At 39.8% G+C, this 19966-nt stretch overlaps 1 protein-coding gene across 20 annotated transcripts in view; it reads left to right on the forward strand.

Annotated features, from left to right (window-relative positions):
• Nucleotides 1–19966, forward strand: part of ARHGAP10 (Rho GTPase activating protein 10) — a 329300-nt gene that overhangs the window by 211027 nt on the left and 98307 nt on the right. For all 20 annotated transcript variants that reach the window (XR_010840991.1, XR_010840990.1, XR_010840993.1 and 17 more), the window contains 3 exons: nt 5832–5890; nt 17973–18078; nt 19501–19660. Coding sequence is in view for 16 of the 20 variants with exons in the window: in XM_067035620.1 (XP_066891721.1) it covers nt 5832–5890; nt 17973–18078; nt 19501–19660 (325 nt within the window). In the remaining 4 variants the exon portion in view is untranslated. The remainder of the gene's footprint in view (nt 1–5831; nt 5891–17972; nt 18079–19500; nt 19661–19966) is intronic.

Here is a 19966-nt window from a genome sequence, read left to right on the forward strand (position 1 = left end):
GCACACGCTCGGTGGCCATGGCTCATGGGCCCAGCCGCTCGGCGGCATGTGGGATCTTCCCCGACCGGGGCACGAACCCGTGTCCCCTGCATCGGCAGGCGGACTCTCAACCACTGCGCCACCAGGGAAGACCATCCTATTGAATTTCACTTCTAAGCAAACGTTGCCTACAGAAGAACATTAGGAGATGCTATTATTGTATAACTTCACTCCTAACAATGTACACAGGCTGCCTGAAGGTGATAAAATGATTATCATCAAATGGCAGATGCCTTGGGAGATTTGAAAGTTAGGTTGCTGTTCTTTTTCCCTATGTTATTTTTAGCAACTGAAGATGCAGTAATTAGGATTTAATTAATAAGTTTTCTGGTGATGCACCAAATAGGAGAAAACTGAGGGTTATTTTACCTTCATTTTGGCTACCTGGTTACGGTCAAGCAAGGGTGTTTCTTTTATCACAAGAGGTAATACAGTGTGGTGGTTTGGAGCGTGGGCTCTGGAGCCAGCCTGCCTGGGTCACTTATGGCACTATGACACGAAGCTGAATATAGCTTTTCTCACCAAAGAAGTTGTTGCTCTTGAATTCTTTTCGCTGCAAATATTGGATCAGAGGTTGGAAACAAAAGAAGGGAAATAGCCAAACTTTCCCATCCCCCACTCCGTCCCCCAGCAAACACTAAACTAAAATAAGGAGCAAAGCCTCCAGGGACTGGGAGATAGAAAAAGATGTGCAGTAGACACATGTATGGCGTCTCCCGTTTTCTTCTTCTGCCTTGAGGCAAAGTTATTGTTCTTTTTTTTTTTTAAACTAAAATGAGGGTTGGATACCAGCCCTCTGGTTGATTTCCCATCTATTCCTACCATAATTTTGATTTCCAGTCATGTGTTCATGTCAGCCTTTTCCCATTGTCAGGGGAGAGATGAGCTCTTTTGAGAGGTTTGTAGTAAAATGATTTTACCTGGAAGAAACTTCTAAGCCTGGAATTGAGAATGGGACTTCTGGGGAAGAAAATGCCATCTTAGTAAATATTATGCTTTATACCCCTAGACAGATCCCAGTGAGAGGTAGCTCATGTTGGGTGAGAAGCCAACAGGTATGATGACTCAATATGATGAATTTTGTATGGGAAACGTGTCATTTTATTACTGCTTCCCCAACATTAACAATACTTAATACTTACTTTTTAATGCTGCATTGCCTGGCTAGACATACAGCAATGATATAAGCAGCAAGTAGAAGATACCTAGATACAAATTCATTTTTATTGGAAAAGAAATGTTCTCTATGGGATTCCTGAGTGTTCTCATTTTTCCCCCTTTCTTTTCGAAACCTTTTAACTTTCCTTCTCTGACAGATTAGCATTTTCCTTCATTGCTACTTCCCTTGTCCGAGCTTTGAAACAAAACCAAAGGTTTCCTTCTGATTGCCTCTTCTTTTTCTTTATTTAGTTTGTGGTGTAATTCATTTTATTTTTCTTCTCTAAATGAGAATGTAGGGGATGAAGGGGAGGGAGAGAGGAAATAAAAGAACAGTTTTTTCTTCACTAGTGCTTTTTAAGTTTTAGTTTCAGCCTCTATAGCTGTCATTTCATGCACATGTGCACGCATGTGTGTGTCCTGCAGCATCAAACACTGTATGGAAAATAAAATGGTGGCTACTAGGGGATGGTAGAGGGATAAGATTGATGGTGTATAAGGGTACAAACTTGTAATGAGTAGTAAATAGACCCTAGAGATCTAAGGTACAGTATAATAAATGTAGACAATAATAGTACACTATAATTATGTAATGTGATCAATATTGATACATCGGTGATATCACAATATATAAATTACCAAAATAACAGGCTGTACACCTTAAACTTATCCAATGTTCCAAGTGAAATTTGTTCAATAAAAAATTGTACATAGGGAACATAATCTGTAAATATGTTTTTCCATCTATTTTGTTAAAGTTTTATTGACGTGTAACTGACGTACAATAAACTGCAAATATTTATAGTATACATTTTGATAAGTTTGATGTGTGTGTACATCTGTGAAGCCATCACCAAAATCAAGCGGCTGAACCCTCCCATCACCCCCAGAGTTGCCTCAAGCCCCTTTGAACTCCCTCTCACTTTTCTCTTCTCATTCCCTCATCCCTGGGCAAACCACTGGTCTGCTTTCTGTCACTATACATTAATTTTCACTTCCTATAATTTCATATAAATGGAGTAACATAGCAAGTACTTTTTAAAATCTGGGTTCTTTCAGTCAGTATAGTTACAGATTCAGCCGTGTTGTAGCAAGGACCGATAGTTCATTCCTTCTTGATGCTAACTAGTGTTCCATTTTATGGATACACCACAAATTTCTGTTTTATCCATTTACCTGTTAATAAATATTTGGGTTGTTTGTAGCTTTTGGCTATTATAAATAAAGCTAGTAAAAACCTTTGTGTACAAATCTTTGAGTGAACATAGGCTTTCATTCCTCTTGGGTACATCCTAAGAGTGTAATGCCTGGATTGTACAATAGGTGTATGTTTAACTTTTGGGGAAATGGACAAACTTTTTTCCAAAGTGGTTGTATTTCATTACATTTCCACTTAGGATGTACAAGAGTTCCATTTCCTTTACATCCTTGCCAAATCTTGATATTTCGGATACAAGTCTTTAGATAATGTGCTTTGCAGATGTTTTCTTCCTGGCTTCCTGGCTTGTATTTTCATTCCCTTAAAAGTGCCTTGCAAAGAGCATTTAAAAATTTTGATGAAGTTGAATTTACTAGTTTTTATGGACTGTACTTTATGGATTGTGCTTTTGCCTAATCCAAAGTCACAAAGATTTTATGTTGTCTTCTAAAAGTTTTATAGTTTTAGGTTTTACACTTACATCTATGATCTATTTTAAGTTAGTTGTTGTGTAAGATATAGAATATGGATCCAAGTTCGGTTTTGAATATGGATGTCCAGTTGTTTCAGTACCATTTGTAGGAAAAACTATCCTTTCTCCACTGAATTGTCTATTGAGATGATCTTACAGTTTTTCTTTTTTAGTTTGCTAGTATGGTGAGTTGCATTATTTTATTTTAATATTAAGGCAGTTACATTTCTGTGATAAACCCAGCTTGGTCATGATGCATTATCCTTTTATTTATCTTGTTGAATTCCAGTTGCTAACGTTTTATTTAGAATAGTTGCATCTATGTTCATGAGTAATATTGGTTTGTAATGTAGTTAATTTACATTAAATCTTATAATGTATTTAATTTTGGTACTAATGTAAATGCTGACACCAAAGAATGAGTTAGAAAATATTCCCTCTTATATTTTCTGGAAGGATTTGCACAGAATTGGTATTATTTCTTTTTTAACTGTTTGGTAGAATTTATCAGTGAGTCATTTGGGCCTAGAGCTTTCTTATTGGCAGGATTTTAAACTACAAATTCATTTTCTCTAATTGATATGGGTTACCTATTTCTCAGGTTACCTGTTTCTTTTGGAGTGAGACTCAGTAGTTTGTGTCTTTTGAGACATTTGTCCATTTCATCTAAACTGTTGAATTTGTGGGCATGAATATTTTCATAATATTTTATTTTCTTTTTAATACTTTAGAACCTGCAGTGATTCTTCAGTCACCTCTATTATTTCTGATTGGTGATTTGTGTTTTCTATCTTTTATTTCCTAATTATTATGGCTAGACTTACCAACTTTATTATTTCAAAGAACCTGTTTTTGGATTTATTTATTTTGTCTGTTTTTGTTTGCTTGTTTTCTGTTTAATTGACTTCTCTGATCTTTGTTTCTGTTTTTCTGCTTATTTTGGGTTTAATTTACTCTCTTTTTGGCTGTTTAAGGTAGAAAGTTTAAGACCTTTCTTTTTTCTAACATAGATACTTAGTGGTATAAATTTACTGCCAAATACTGCTTTACCAACATCCCTTAAATTCTGATATGTTGTATTTTCATTTTTGTTTCTATTCAGAATACTTCCTAATATTCCTTTCTTTGAGGTTTTCTAGATATCTCTGTTATTATTATTTTTGTGTGTGTGGTACGCGGGCCTCTCACTGTTGTGGCCTCTCCCGTTGCGGAGCACAGGCTCTGGACGCGCAGGCTCAGTGGCCATGGCTCACGGGCCCAGCCGCTCCGCGGCATGTGGGATCTTCCCGGACCGGGGCACGAACCCGTGTCCCCTGCATCGGCAGGCAGATTCTCAACCACTGCGCCACCAGGGAAGCCCAGATAGCTCTGTTATTGATTTCTAATTTAATTTTTACTGTAATCAGAGAAGTACCCTGTATAAATTGAACCCTTTTAAATTTATGGAGATTTATTTCATGGTCCAGAATATCTTTATCTTGATAAATGCTTCATATGCACTGGGAAAGAACGTGTCTTCTATTGCTTTTGGATGGCGTTTCATTTAGGTGATGGACGTACCAGTCAGGTGAAGTTGGTTGATAGCTTTGGTCAAATCTTCTCTATCCTAACTGATTTTGTCTACGTGTTCTATCAGTTATTGAGACAGAGAGGTATTTAAGTCTCTGGCCATGTTTGTGGATTTGTCTGTTTCTCCTTGCAGTTCCATCCATTTTTGCTTCCTGGATTTTAAAAATCCTGTTATTAGACCCACTAACATTTAGGATTGTTAAAAAAACAAACAACCATTTAGGATTATTATGTCTTCTTGATGAATTGACCTCTTTATCAATATGAAATGACGTTCTTTATCCCTGGTATTTTTTGGCTTTTGCATATGTTTAAAATATTTTTGTGTGTGTATCTTTGATGTCTTTTTAAAAAATCATTTGCAGGGGAATTTCTGGGCTACGTGATTTAAACCTTTTAAAAGTTTTTATCTTTTATCTTGCCAGATTGCCCTCCAGAAGGGCTGTACAGATTGATAACTTGTCTTAGTGTTCTTTAGGTGTTTATAGAGTCTGGAGATCTGGTCTTTTAAAATTTAAGATATGTATAAATGTTGATTGAACTGTAACATTCTTTTGACCACAGGATAAAAATCTCCCATTTATGTAATCTGTTTGTAGAAAACTAAAATGATATGGGTGTTTTTTAAGTTGTCATCAATTTTATTTCATTTCTCTGTTGTTTCATAGGCATACACCAATATTGGATATCATATTTTTATAATAGAGATGTAAGAGAAGAGGACTGAAGGGACTTCCCTGGTGGTCCAGTGGTTAAGAGTTCACCTTCCAGTGCAGGGGGTGTGGGTTCTATACCTGGTCGGGGAGCTAAGATCCCACATGCCTCATGGCCAAAACAAAACCAAAAACAAAGCAAAGCATAGAACAGAAACAGTATTGTAACAAATTCCATAAAGACTTTAAAAATGGTCCACATCAAAAAAATCTTAAAAAAAAAAAAGAGGACTTGATTACTTTAAATTTGTTTAATCTTTTCCATATTTTTTTTTGTGGCATCTTCAGTTAATATCCTAGAGGTGATTTTCAAAATTATATGTTTATATTTGGTTGGATAGAATATTTGACTTTAAATAAGTTAGTATGTGGAAGGGAGTTTTATACATAAAATCAGATGTTTATAAAGGTACTTTCCAAGATTAAATATGAAATACTATGTGCTTAGATCTGATAGAGATTTGTGGCTGCTTAAGCTTGGACAGTGCATGGTGCAGATAACACTTAAAGGAATCCGTTTGAATGATGTATTGTTTTGGATATGAAAAGTATTTCCTAGGGAAGTTTTGCACATTAAGAAAAGCATGACATATTTAATATCTTTTTATAAAAAATGAATGCAAAAAGAGGTGACCTATTTGTATTTGTTTGGTAATTCTAAGCTGTCCTTTTAATAATACAGGAGTCTTCCAGAGCCGCTGATGACCTATGAATTACACGGAGACTTCATTGTTCCAGCCAGTACGTATTACATCGAGGTGATAGAAACAGTTTTGTGATTGACAGTGTGTACAAACTGAAATTTCCACTTGAAAAATTTATCTTTATGTTATTGTAATCTGTGTTAGAAATGGAAATCACTTGAGGAGGTGTTTGGTTCCCCCCCCCCTTTTAGAAGATGAAAAAAGGGACAATTAATATATTTATTCATTCATTCATTCATTCACTCACAGACATTTATTTATCCCCTACTGTGCACTAGTCACTGGTATATAATGAATGTATAGAGCCATGAAAGGATTTCTGCCCCCAGGAGCCAGTTCTTTAGCAAGTATTGGGACACACACACCTCTCCCTGTACCATAATGTATATAATAATGGCATGAGCACAGTACGATGGGAACCCAGGAGTATTTAACTTGCAGAAGGTTGAGGAGGTGAGCTCATGCTGGAAGCCTACACAATATTGGGTAGAGAGTGAATTCTATGTGATAAAATGTTAAATGAAAAAGGCTTATAGTCGGTAGCATTTTAATTTGTGATTAAATTTTTTTGTGAGTCATACTCATTTCGAGCTTTCTTGTTCTCTCTCTCTGATACACTATCTTACACTCTCTGTTATACACACTCACTTTTTCTATTTGACACTTGGTGTTAAATCATCACAGTCTTCCAAAATATTCTGGAGTTAGATATTTAATAGTTAAGGAAAGGAAGGTGGAGACATGTTAAGTAACTTGCCAGATTTTGGAGATCTTTATTTGAAATTCAAAACCCCAGTTCCCCTGGCTAAAACCTGCAGTATTGGTTTTCACAGGTGCACTGACAGTAGTTGTAACTGTATTTCCATTTCCTTTTATTTTCTTCCCTTGGATGTATTCCATCGTTTAATCTGTTGAAAACTTTAGAGCAATCCCTTTGGGTCCTATGTTACTGCTGCCTGAACATTGCTTTCAATGTATCTTCTTGTGAGGTCCCTGCTGCAGCCAGCATCAAGGTTCCTAGGAGGTTGCAGAAAGAAGGACTAGTTCGGCCCAGTTAGACTCTACATATAAAACAGGCATTTGGAAAAGGCAAAAATATGGTTCTGTTCACTTTTGTTTTCACATGGAAGAGGATTTCTGTTTTCTTTTTAAAGGGAGTTTGTATGATCAAGGAAGTGGGGGGAAAGATTTCTTGGCAAAAACTCAAGCAAATGCTTAGTTGTTTTGATTCTTCCCCATGGCATTTTTGGCAAACCGGGGGAAGAGAAATTAAACTCTCATTGGAGGACAGTTGTTTCATGTTTGCCTCAGAGACTGGAAAAAGCAGAAGAGTGCCAATTTAAATCTAGAATCCTTTGAGAATTGGAGAAAGATAAAGGGATTATGGAATAAAGTTTTCAGTTACCACAAGTTAGTATCATTATCACGCCTTGTAAGCGAATCCAGTGTGTTTGAAATTCTAACATCAATGTATTTTACCAGATGAAGAGGTAGGAACTCACAAGTGTTTACTAAGTCCCTGGTGGTAGGAGGTGAGTTTCAAGAGTTGTTGAGGCGATCTTTCAACACTGTGGGAGAAGACATTGTGCCAGTACGAAGGGTAGCGTCACCTCCTAGACGAGTACCTTGTGTTCTGCTTCCTGACTGTGTTGGGGTCTGACATAGAGTCTTCACGATGATTTGAATAACAAGCCTGTTCCAGAGAAACTCTATAGCTACTGTAATTATTGGCAGGTATTTGCACCCAAGTGGAGTTATGGTTGGCATGGGACCCGTAGTTACCTTATTTAATGGGGTAAAGTACGTTTATTAAATGGGTATATTTTCATGGGCAACATTTCCAGTGCAGACTTTCATTTTTTATTCAGCTCTCTTGTGAGCGCCCTTCTCTCAGGAAAGAGTGTAGGAGCAGGTCCTCTGATCTTTGCACGTTTCCTTTCCAGTGTAGACTAAAATGGTCACAGAAATCAGGTGGCCAAGATTAGCCTCCTCTTGAATAATGTTGGAAACTTGGAATTGCAGTTAAACTATCATTTTCCATTAACGATGGCAGAGATTCCCTTGTTTTGCTGCAGTGTCTTAGCTGAGTTGACTTCTAAAATGATCAAGCATCACCCATCTCTGTTACTGCCCCTCACACCAGCATGGAAACTAAATTTTGGTTCTCTTCAGTCATGTGCAGTAGTTTTCAGTCTGTTCTATGGTGTCCAGATGGTCTTTTCTCCCCTCCCTGCTGTGGGTTCTGAAGGTTTCTCCTGGGTCCCTTCATTTCTTCTCATCAGTTTCTTTCCTGTAGAGTTCCGTTGAGAACCTGTGAGTTAATTTCTGGAGTGTGTGATACAAATGTGAATTTTCTTTCTTTGTTGTCACCACAGAAGGCAAACGTCTTTTGTTTTTCATTCTTAAAAGAAATACCTACTGGTCAATGGTGAATGCATTGAGAAATTAAAAAAAAACCTTTTTTTTGAAAGCGTCCAAATAACCCATTCAGCTGAGGGAGTTAACTTAAAATTGCTAAAAGGAACTGGAGACCCTCTGTCTAGGAAAATCACTCCTGTGTGTCTTCTGTACACACATATTACTGCACTTCTGGTCACCAAATGTGTGGGTTTTCCCCACACCAACCAATTCTGTGATGCCAGCTGCGTGTCCTGCAGTTGGATTCAGGTCTGATTCTGTTTATCTGGAGTTAGCCTCTGATCCCACAAGCTAAGGACTCGTCCTACAAAACTGCCCCCCACCCCATGAAAGACATCAGTTCCAAGTCCCAGGTTATCCCTGGTACTTTTGATTGACCGGCTAGAAATCAGCTTTCTTGTAACCCCTACCTTGGACATGAGAATTTGCTAGAGTGGCCACAGAACTCAGGGAAATGCAAATGTCCGTTTACCAGCTTATGGTATGATAAAGGATATGATAAAGGATACAGATGAACAGTCAGGTACACAGGGCAAGGTCCAGAAGTGTCCTGAGTGCAGGAGTTTTTGTCCCGTGAAGTTGGGGGGTGCCACCCTCCTGGCATATAGATACGTTCACCCACTTGGAAGCTGTCCATACCCTGTGCTAGGGGGATTTTTATGAAGGCTTCATCCTGTAGCCATGATGGATTGTTAGCTCCATTTCTTGCCCCCTCCCCTCTCCAGAGAATGGTGGGTAGATCTGAAAATTCCAAGCTTCTAACCTCTCTTGTGACCAGCCCCCATCTAGAAGCCCACCAAAAGTCACCTCATTAAAACAGAAGATGTTCTTATCAGCCCCCAAATTCCAGGGGACGTAGGAGCTTGGTGTCAGATATTCCAATCACTCAGGAAGTGACAGAGCCCCTAGGAGCTCTGTATCAGAAACTAGAAATACTAGAACAAAAGGCTCTCTGAGCACCCCCAAATACAAGGGTTTTAGGAGCTCAGCGTCAGGAACTGGGTGCAGAGACCAGTATACGTATATTTATTATTATTTCACACCATCCGTCTTGCAGGAGAATATTATGGGCTTTTAGTAAAGAAATGGGTAAGATGAAAATACAGTTTGCTTGGTTTATGCAGGAATCAGAAGGTCATGCCCAGCTGGGGAGGGCTGGTAGGCATTTACCTGGATCTCTTACTGCATGATGTTTATTACCTTTGAGAATGTTGTAGTCCTTGGTGTGTGTCTCAGCCTTTCAGGCTCAGAGTCTGTGATGGATCATATTGGTAAGAGTTAGATCCATGCTTCAGGGCTGGACTCATGTTAAACTTGGTTTGAGAATGACAGCTGGAGCCTGGACGCCTAATATGGCATCACACGAAAAATTTCTGTCCCCCAAACCAGAACACTTGTCTTGCTGTGTTCAGTATGTTTTCTTCCTGTAGTCAAGGTACCTGGGAAGCAAAATCATAATCACAAAGTTCTTTAGTCACTTACGATTAAAAAAGAAAACTATTATAGGATCCAAGGCACTGGCATTTGCTTAGCCGGAATGTTCTATCCTTATTGGTAAACCTTCAGGGGAAACAAGACAAAATCATGTTGTCTTGGTGGGGAGGGACTCAGAAGTCTCGAAATTAAAAGAATCGGATGCTTAATGACATCAAGCTATCTTAGCCTGCTGTAGTCAGTTTCTGGTATTAGATAGTGTCTCCCACAGAAGAACTGGGATGCTTGATGTCTGATAATTGAAGCCCCTTATGCCGTGGGAAGTGCTTGAATGGTTACTGCTAATGCTTTCCTGAAATTACAGTATTACTGACTAATGACGTTTAAATATCAAATTTAAGTTTCCCTGTCTGTGTGTCTTTGATAAGGTCAAGTAAGCTATGCTCCTATCTTTTTCAGTCTCCATTAGCTAGCACAGCAACATAAGCATATAGACATTAAGTGTTGTAGATGCTGATTTGTAGTTTCACAATTAAAAATGCTTTTGCTATTACAGTAAACTCCGGTCCCTGGCATTCATCAGGAATTTAGTGTTATGATTAATTCAGTATCTCAGATTTTTAAAAAGTTATGCTGTGCATTCTTTGTAATTTATATCAATTAAAATACAATGAAATGCACATAGCATAAGCAACTAAGGGTAATTTATCTTAGAAAACTTTTTAAGTACCTTAAAGTTATTATTGTAGCCACATGAAAATGCCCATTAATACAAAGCTTTAATTAATATCAAAATGAAACGAAGATGGAGAAAAAGTTTTACTGTACACAAATTCTTCTTTTTGGAAGAAGAGGGAAAAAGCAGACTTGGGAAAGAATGTGTGTATGATTTCAAATGAGATGGGAGTGAGCTGGTGGGAGAGAGACTCAAAAAAGCAAGTGAAAGGTTTTGATTTTATTTTTAAAACTGATTCTAGTATTTTCCACTTAGAAATGAAGGCCCTTATCCTTAGAAGGTGGGAAGCTATTTTCCTATCTTGTGTTTCTCAATAAGTAATAAATACAAAATATTAAAGTTGGGTTTTCTTTGGAGGAAGAGATTATTAATGACAAGACACACGAGTTAGAAAGTGTTTCAGTGAAGTTTTCAAAAATTTTCAGTCGTTGAATGTACAAAATTCTTACTATAGGCAGTTATCCTTTTCTTCCTTTGGAATTTTTGGCTGTTTTTCAGAGTCCCTGCTTTAATTTCATTAAAAAAATCAAAGCTGTGAGTTGAAAATGCTATTATATTTTTATTGCTTTCATTTTCCTCCAGCTTTGATTTAGTAAGGCATTATCTTGGTTTTAACTCCAGATTAAAAACTTGATTGTAATTTATCACCTAACTCTTTAGATAGCTGTACTTTTATTTTCGAAGACAAATGTAGTCAGTATCAAAGAGTATTTTACATGATTTGATTGTTTGCATTCTGCTTTATCATGTGCCTGTTCATTTCCTAGCCTTTCCCCTCCCTTCCCTTTAGCAACAATGTGTTCTGTGTTGTAAAATCTCATTCCTCCCTCTCAGACACTACTCCTGGAAGTGTAAATTGGAACAAACTTAACTTTACAAACATTGGGAGCAATCTAAATATTCATAAAATTGATGGTGTGCACTCCATTTAAAGACATGGAGAGATGTCCATTATATATATATATATATATTTTTTAAATTAATTTTATTTATTTATTTTTGGCCACGTTGGGTCTTTGTTGCTGCACGTGGGCTTCCTCTAGTTGTGGCGAGCGGGGGCAACTCTTCGTTGCGGTGCGCGGGCTTCTCATTGCGGTGGCTTCTCTTGTTGCGGAGCACGGGCTCTAGGCACGCGGGCTCAGTAGTTGTGGTGCACGAGCTAAGCTGCTCTGTGGCATGTGGGATCTTCCCGGAGAAGAGCTCGAAGCCATGTCCCCTGCATTGGCAGGCGGATTCTTAACCACTGCGCCACCAGGGAAGTCCCTCCATTATGTATTAAATGAAATAGGCTGTTGGAACATCTCATTACAAGAAAGGAGGGAAAACTCTGAAATGATTGAATTTAAAAGTTACTAGGGTAGCCACTATAGAGAGCAGTATGGAGTGTCCTTAAAAATCTAAAAATAGAGATACCATATGATCCAGCAATCCCACTCCTCGGCATATATCTGGGAAAGATGAAAACTCTAATTCGAAAAGATATACGCACCCCAGTGTTCATAGCAGCACTATTTACAATAGCCAAGACATGGAAGCAGCCTAAATGTCCATCAACAGATGAATGAGTAAAGAAGATGTGTGTGTATACACACATACACACACCCAATGGAATATTAGCCATAAAAAAGAATGAAATAATGCCATTTGTAGCAACGTGGATGGACCTAGAGATTATCATACTAAGTGAAGTAAGTCAGAAAGAGAAAGCCAAATACAATATATCACTTATGTGGAATCTAAAAAAATGATACAAATGAACTTATTTACAAGACAGAAGTAGACTCACAGACATTGAAAATAAACTTACAGTTACCAAAAGGGAACGGGGAGGGGGAGATAAATTAGGAGCTTGGGAGTAACAGATACACACTAGTATTTATAAAATAGATAAACAACAAGGACCTACCGTATAGCGTAGGGCATTATATTCAATATCTTGTAATAACAGTGAAAAAGGATCTGAAATAATTTTAAAAATTACTAGCTTATCTTAGGTTGAGATTTACTGTGAGTAACTTTAAGGAACTTTTTGTTGAAACATAACAGAAATGTGCACAAACAATAAATGTAAATAATAAGTGTGCAGCTTAATGAATTTTCAGAGTCAAGATAGCCATGTAATCGGCCCCCAGATCAAGAAATAGAACATTGGGGAAGTCCCTGGCGGTCCAGTGTTTAGGACACTGCGCTTTCACTGCCGAGGGCCCGGGTTCGATCCCTGGCTGGGGAACTAAGATCCCACAAGCCGAGTGGTGCAGCCAAAAAAAAAAACAACCATTGTCAGAAGCCCTTTCTCATACCCACTCGGTCACCATCCACCCCCCATGATATGTGAGCATGCTCCTGACTTCTGACACCACAGGTGAGGGTTGCTGCATTTGACCTTTTTTTGTAAATGGAATCAAACATAATATACCAATGTGTCCGGCTTCTTTTGCTTATCTTGTGAGATTCATTCCTGTTGAGTGAATCATTGGATCGCTCACTCGCATTGCAGTACAATATTCCATGGTATGAATATACCACCACCCTCCTGTTCTGCTCTTGATGGGTACTTGAGTTGCTTCGGTTTTGGACTGTTACCAGGGGTGCTGCTGCCGAGAACATTCTGCTATGTGTCCTTTAGTGAGTGGTCCTATGAGTGACATTTTGGGGTCGTTGGGAATGTGTGTGTTCAACATTAGTAGACACTGCCTAACTAACAGTTCTCCAGAGTGCTTGTACCACTTAATTATTCCCACCCAGTTACTCTATGACAGTTCCAGTTTCTTCGTGTCCTTGCCCAAGCTTAATATTCACTTAAAGCCATCCTGATGGGTGTATAGGAATCCTTTATTGTGGTTTTAATTTCTGTTTTTCTGGTAACTAATGAGGTTTAGTGATTTTTCCATACATTTATTGGTGGTATGGCTGTCCCCTTTCATGAAGTTTCTGCTCCATGCTTTTCCCTGTTTTTCTTTTGGGTTCTCTCTCTCTTTTCTGATTTGTAGGAGTTCTGTGTGGTCTGATTGCTTGGTCTTTCTCAACTATATATGTTTCAGATTTTTAGTGTTTTTTTTTTAAACTGAATTTTTATTTTATGTTTCCTAACATTTTAGCAGAAAAGATATTTAATTTTTACAATAAGAAGGTGAAACTATTATCATTTTGAAAAAAAAAATTCCCCAAGTCAAGCAGAGAAAGATAAATAGTGTATCATCTCACTTATTTGTGGACTCTTAAAAAAAAAAATCCAGGGCTTCCCTGGTGGCGCAGTGGTTGAGAGTCCACCTGCCGATGCAGGGGATGCGGGTTCGTGCCCCGGTCCAGGAAGATCCCACATGCCGCGGAGCGGCCATGGCCGCTGAGCCTGTGCGTTTGGGGCATAGTGAGAGAAGGGGGTCAAATGGTACAGACTTCCAATTATAAGATAAATGAGAAAAAGAAAAAAAAATAAATGAATCATGAGGATGTAATGTACAGCATGATGACTGTAGTTGATAATACTGTATTGTATATTTGAAAGTTGTTAAGACAGTAGATCTTTTTTTAATATAAATTTATTTTATTTATTTATTTTTGGCTGCATTGGGTCTTTGTTGCTACACGTGGACTTCTCACTGCAGTGGCCTCTCCTGCTGCGGAGCATGGGCTCCAGGCGCGCGGGCTTCAGTAGTTGTGGCTCGCAGGCTCAGCAGTTGTGGTGCACAGGCTTAGCTGCTCTGTGGCATTTGGGATCCTCCCGGACCAGGGCTCGAACCCGTGTCCCCTGCATTGGCAGGCGGACTCCTAACTGCTGCGCCACCAGGGAAGTCCCAAGAGAGTTAGATCTTAAAAATTTTCATCACAAGAAAAAAATTTGGTAACTTATTGCGGTGATCATTTTGCAGTGTATCCAAATATTGAATCACTATGTTGTTACACCTGAAACTAATATAATGTTACATGTCAATTGCACCTCAGTTATAAAAACCAAACAAAAAAGCCCCACCAGATTCCCTGTTCTTGATCTGCTTTATCTTTCTTTCCCCTTTCCTTCCCTTTCTCCTGTTTTGAACCATTGGGTCTGAAATCCCACCCTCCCCATCCTCTTTAGCACTTCACTCTTCAACCTCCTTTTCTGTAAAAATTGGTAAATTTAGCCATGGTACCCTTCTCTGTCTTTCGATTCCCCAGTCTCCCGTAACTCCGGATAGCACTAGCTCCTCAGTCTTTGCAGGTTTCTTCTCACTTGACCTTCTGATGACACTGAAGCTCCCTGGTCCTCCTGTCTCTTCCTCCTCCCGTGCTTTGCTTAGCTCCCAGCTGGCATCTCCCCTGTACGTCTTTGGAGCTCTTTTCCCCACCGCGTCCTCTGTTAGCCTCTGAAGTACTCGGGCAGCCTTGGCCACGTGCTGGAGGTCACACCCTTTGGAGAGCGTGGCTGGCCTTCAGCCCTAAAGCCTCTTCGCCTTCCTAGATACCTGCTAGAATACCAGCGCCTGAAATGTCACTTTCTCCATCACTTCCACCACTGTCTTCCTCCTCAAACCCGCTTCGCCTCCTGGGTTCCTGTCTGTCAGCAGAACTGACTGTACCGCCAGGTAACCAGGACGTGAAACGTTGGTCATCTTTGCCTCTTTCCTTTGACCCGTAGCTGGTCTGAGGCTAAGTCCTGTCAATTCTACCTCTTCCGTAGTAGCTCTGACACAAGAGGAACACAAACATCAACAGTGACGTGGACAGCATCAGCAGTGACGGCTAACAGCGGTCCAGTGCCTCTGTGTGCCAGGTACTGGGGCTAAGTGCTTTACAGGTGCAGCCTCACGGAATCTCAGGTGGCCTTCTGAGATAGTGCTATTCACTTCATTTTGCATGTGGGGACCCTGAGGCCCAGCGAGGTTAGGTAACTTGCTCAAGGCCGCTTAGCTATCACTTGGAAGCGGTGATTTCACCATCTGACTGCAAACTATACTTCTTGGCTCTGTTTCCTTATCTGTAGTTTGATCTCTTTCCTCACCCCAATCCCTGCCGCTTCCTGCCTCAATACTTCTTGACCACGTAGCGGTTCCCTCTTAGTTTGCTCTTTTCCCCATTCTAATTCATCCTCTAAAAATGTCAGGTATGTCTTCCCCCCAATTTAACCCTCCTCGTGTTCCTTCCTTGCTTTACTTTCAGTGACTAATTTAGAAGCAACCAGTAAAGACGAGTTCTCTTTTTTGTTTTAACTAATTTTTATTGGAGTCTAGTTGACTTACAGTGCTGTGTTAGTTTCTGCTGTACAGCAAAGTGACCCATTTATACATATATCTACTCTTTTTTAGATTCTTTTCCCATGTAAGTCATTACAGAGTATTGAGAAGAGTTCCCTGTGCTCTACAGTAGGTCCTTGTTAGTTATCTGTTTTATCTATAGCAGTGTGTATGTGTCAATCCCGATCTCCCAATTTATCCCTCCCCCCGCTTCCCCCTTGGTAACCGTAAGTTTGTTTTCTACATCTGTGACTGACTCTATTTCTGTTTTGTAAATAAGTTCATTTGTACCATTTTTTTAGATTCCACCTCTAAGCGATATCGTATATTTGTCTTTCTCTGACTTACTTCACTCAGTATGACAATCTCTAGGTCCATCCGTGTTGCTGCACATGGTATTATTTTGCTCTTTTTTATGGCTGAGCAATATTGGTCTTTACGGTCCGAAGTTTGGCTCTGACCACCTTTATATAAGCTTAAGGAGCTATCTCTGAATAGGCTGTGTATTTTCTCACACTGTTTGCTAAATCCAGAATGTACCTCACACCCCTCAGTTCCACCCTTCCCTGAAACCTCTCCCGTTCTTCAAGCCCTGACTCAAACGTCCTCCCTTATGCGGAAGCTTCCTGAGCATCCCTGCCAGCTCTCTGTGAACTTCCATAGTGATTTGTAACCTTCCTTCCTGCTGTGGTTGCTGTGGTAGACTGAGCACCTAGTTCTTATCGGTCACTTCTTTGACACCCCTGACAACTCTAGCATAATTCTCAATAATAAGCATTTTATTGATTTGTCCCATAATATTCTATCAACACAAAAAAGGGAATTGGGGCACATTGTTAGTAAGCGCCATGGATGATCATTAATACCAAAGTCTAAGGGATAAAGGTAATATAGTCAATATTTGTTCGCTAGAGCTGCCGTGACAAAGTACCACAAACCAGATGGCTTAAAACAGCAGAAATTTATTCTCTCACAATTCTAGAGGTGAGGTCCCAAATCAGGGTGTCAGAAGAGCCATGCTTCCTTGGAAGGATCTAGGGAAGGAGCCTTGCCCCGTCCACCTTCTGGTGTTTCCTGGCAATCTTTGGCATTCCTTGACTTGTAGGCGCATCTCTTCAATCTCTGTCTCCATTGATACATGATACTCTCCCGTATGTCTGCCTTCACGTGGCCATCTTCCCTCTATGTCTTTGTTTTCTTATAAGGATACCAGTCATTGGATTAAAGGACCACCCTGCCCCACTGTGGTCTCATTTTAACTAATGATATCTGCAGTGACCTTATTCCTAATAAGCACTGTCAAGTATGTCTCATTATTCTAATGTTTTGACATCTGGGGCTTGACTGACCCTGGGGAGACTGCCCTTCCTGGGACTAACCAATTGCTAGAGATATTTAACCTGAGCACACTTTCCATGTGCGAACGAACCAATCCAGAGCCCATTTTCCCTCCCCGACCCCATCTTTCGGGTTCTAAAGCTCCAGACCAATATTCTTCTGCCTTAACTGCCTCAGAGCCAGGTACCAGATAATCAGGAACAGTCTCTATACCCCCGAGCCTGCTGAAAAAATTCACACCAACCAATCTTAAGCCTGCTTACTCTGCCTTGCCTGTTCCTTCTCGTGGGTGGATACCGCAGTAAACCCTCTTGCCCATATTTTCCTTTTGCTCATTGCCTCCTGACCTCCCCAGTGCTTCCCCATGTGGTCCTGCACGGCATGCCATGCCTCCTGTTTCTAGGGATCTGTGAGGATAAGCGTCTTCGTTCCTGAGCGTTGTTTCCATGTCTGCATGTCTTACCACACCTGATAAAAACAGATCCCTGGTACATTTAAAAATAGTCACATTCTGAGATACCAGGGTGGAGGGGGGTTTGCAGTTTCAGCATATCATTTTGGGGGATAAAGTTTAGCCCATAAAAGGGAGGAACCTAATCCTGATATTTTATTTGCATTCCAATGTGGGGCAGTGACCCAGTGACTAGACTCATCAGGTAAGCGAGGAGCAGACCTGAGGTGCAGCGTGCCAGAGGGAGAATCTGTAGTCGCCCTCTGTTCTTAAATATCAGCAGAGGGAAAGGCACTAATTGCAGCCCCGCTGAAATTACGTCATAGGGGAGGCATAGAAGATTCATAATAGGGAGAAACGTGGATAGATGGATTTTCTTTTCCTTTGAAAAGTGGCAAAATACATGTAAATTATCTGCTTGAAGATTTAATGGATGAGCTATTGTAATTGTTTTTAGGAATATTTTTGATTCTGAGTTCTCTGCTAACCATTTTTTTCTTTTTCTTTTCTTTCTTTTTTTTTTTCTTAAAAGAAAGCGGCAGCCCAGAATCTCGTGTTAACGCTATCCATTTCTTGGTACACAAACTGCCGGAGAAAAATAAAGAGATGTTGGATATTTTGGTGAAACACTTAACTAAGTAAGCCTCTTTTTCTTCCTAACTTGCTTTATTTTGCTCTGGGCACCGTGCGGTGGTGTCGGATATGTAACACTTGGAGCTGGGGCTGTTTACACAATACCAGGGACCACACCTGCGAGGGCAGGCTGGACACTTGCCTTACGATGTGTGTTTTGGACAAGAGTGATGAAATATAATGCTTTCATGAAGTCTTATAATTATTTGCTTAACGTCACTGCCAGCAACTCAGGGTTTGATTTGAAGTAAGAAAAGAGAATCTTATACATTTCCCTGCATACAGATTCTGGAAATGTGATTATAAGCCTGTTAGCAAATTTAGCTTGGTTTCACACCTACCTAACTCTGAGTCTGAACATGTCCTTCAAGTTTGTTTAATCCAATAATACGTAGTTATTTCATAGGATCCAGTTTATTCCTTTCACTCCCTCTTTACAAAGCAAGCAAAATCTAATAATTCAGTGGAAAAATTAGCTCTTTCTTCATATATAAAGGACTCCTAGATCACTGTAATTGTAAAATTTTAGAGGTGAGAGGAAGCTGAGGAATGCTACGTTTTACAACCCATATTTCACATGAAAAAGAAACCGAAGGCCAGAGGATAGTGTGAGTTTCCAAGGGTCCTACTGCTAGTAAAGCTGTTCGTTCATTTGGACAGCAGATATTGGTTGAATGCCTTCTTAAGGTGCTAGCTGATGCAAAGCTACATAGTTGAACAAGATAGACAAAGTCCCTACTTTCATGAAGTCCCTTCTTTCTAAGACAGAAAAGATAATAAACATTAAAAATTAAAATATAAAATAATTTCAGGTGATAAATGGTAAAAAGACCAAGTAGAGTGAGGGATAAAGAATATATGTTGGGTGTTGGACTATAAAGTGGGTTGTTATGGAACTTCGTTTCTGAGGATGAGACCTTTTGAGTTGAGACCCGAATTAGGTTGCAGGGCTGCTGAGAACAGTTGTCCAGGTTGTTCACTGCACAATGGTACTGGGCCAGAGGGATGAGTGTGGGTGTTCTGATCAAGCTCTGTGTGCTTGTGAAGGTGATTCTTACAAAGGTGCCATGTGTTCTAGTAGTCCCTGGAAGCAAGGGTATGATGACCTGGGGAAAGAAGCAATGTTCTAAGTAGAAAGGAACAGTAAATGAAGGCGTTCAGAGACACAAGCTTAGCATATACATAGAATTATTAAGAAAGGTGCTGTGGTTAAGCAGAGCATCAAAGAAAGGCAAGTAGGAAGGTAGGGAGGGACCCCATCACATGGGGCCTTGCCAGATGCGGTGACCTCAGTGGCAGACGCTGAGGACAGTTGAGTCTGGCTCCTTGTTTTTAGGGAAATACCGAGTTGCAAAATACTCTACATGCCACAGTTACTGCCCCTTCTTTTAACCAGAGACCTTTCTTCCCCCCCCTCATCTTATTAGTGTTTCAAATCACTCCAAGCAGAACCTCATGACCGTGGCAAATTTAGGAGTGGTGTTTGGACCAACTCTGATGAGGCCACAGGAAGAAACTGTTGCTGCCATCATGGATTTGAAGTTTCAGAATATTGTTGTGGAAATTTTAATTGAAAACCATGAAAAGGTAAAAGTGCTTTTTTTTTAATTTTTTTTTTTCCCCAGAAGGGAATTCCTGTTTTGGGCTCGTCCCTGTGTGAGGTACAACTGTCGTCTTAGATTTCCCTTCTCTCTCTTTTTATTTAATGATTTTGTTATCATGATGGTGAGCCTGGTTCTGAGAAGTCCTCATGGAGCTTCTGTCTTTGGATGGAGTTCCACAAATCTGAAGCTTACCCGGTCTTCTGTTATCTCACTGGTTTAAGGAAGCAGCGTTTAATCCAGATGCAAACGAATGTGGGCAGTGTCATTGTGGACTGTTTATGTTTTTTGC

This window comes from Kogia breviceps, chromosome 6, assembly GCF_026419965.1.
Source record: "Kogia breviceps isolate mKogBre1 chromosome 6, mKogBre1 haplotype 1, whole genome shotgun sequence".
Lineage (NCBI taxonomy): Eukaryota > Metazoa > Chordata > Mammalia > Artiodactyla > Physeteridae > Kogia > Kogia breviceps.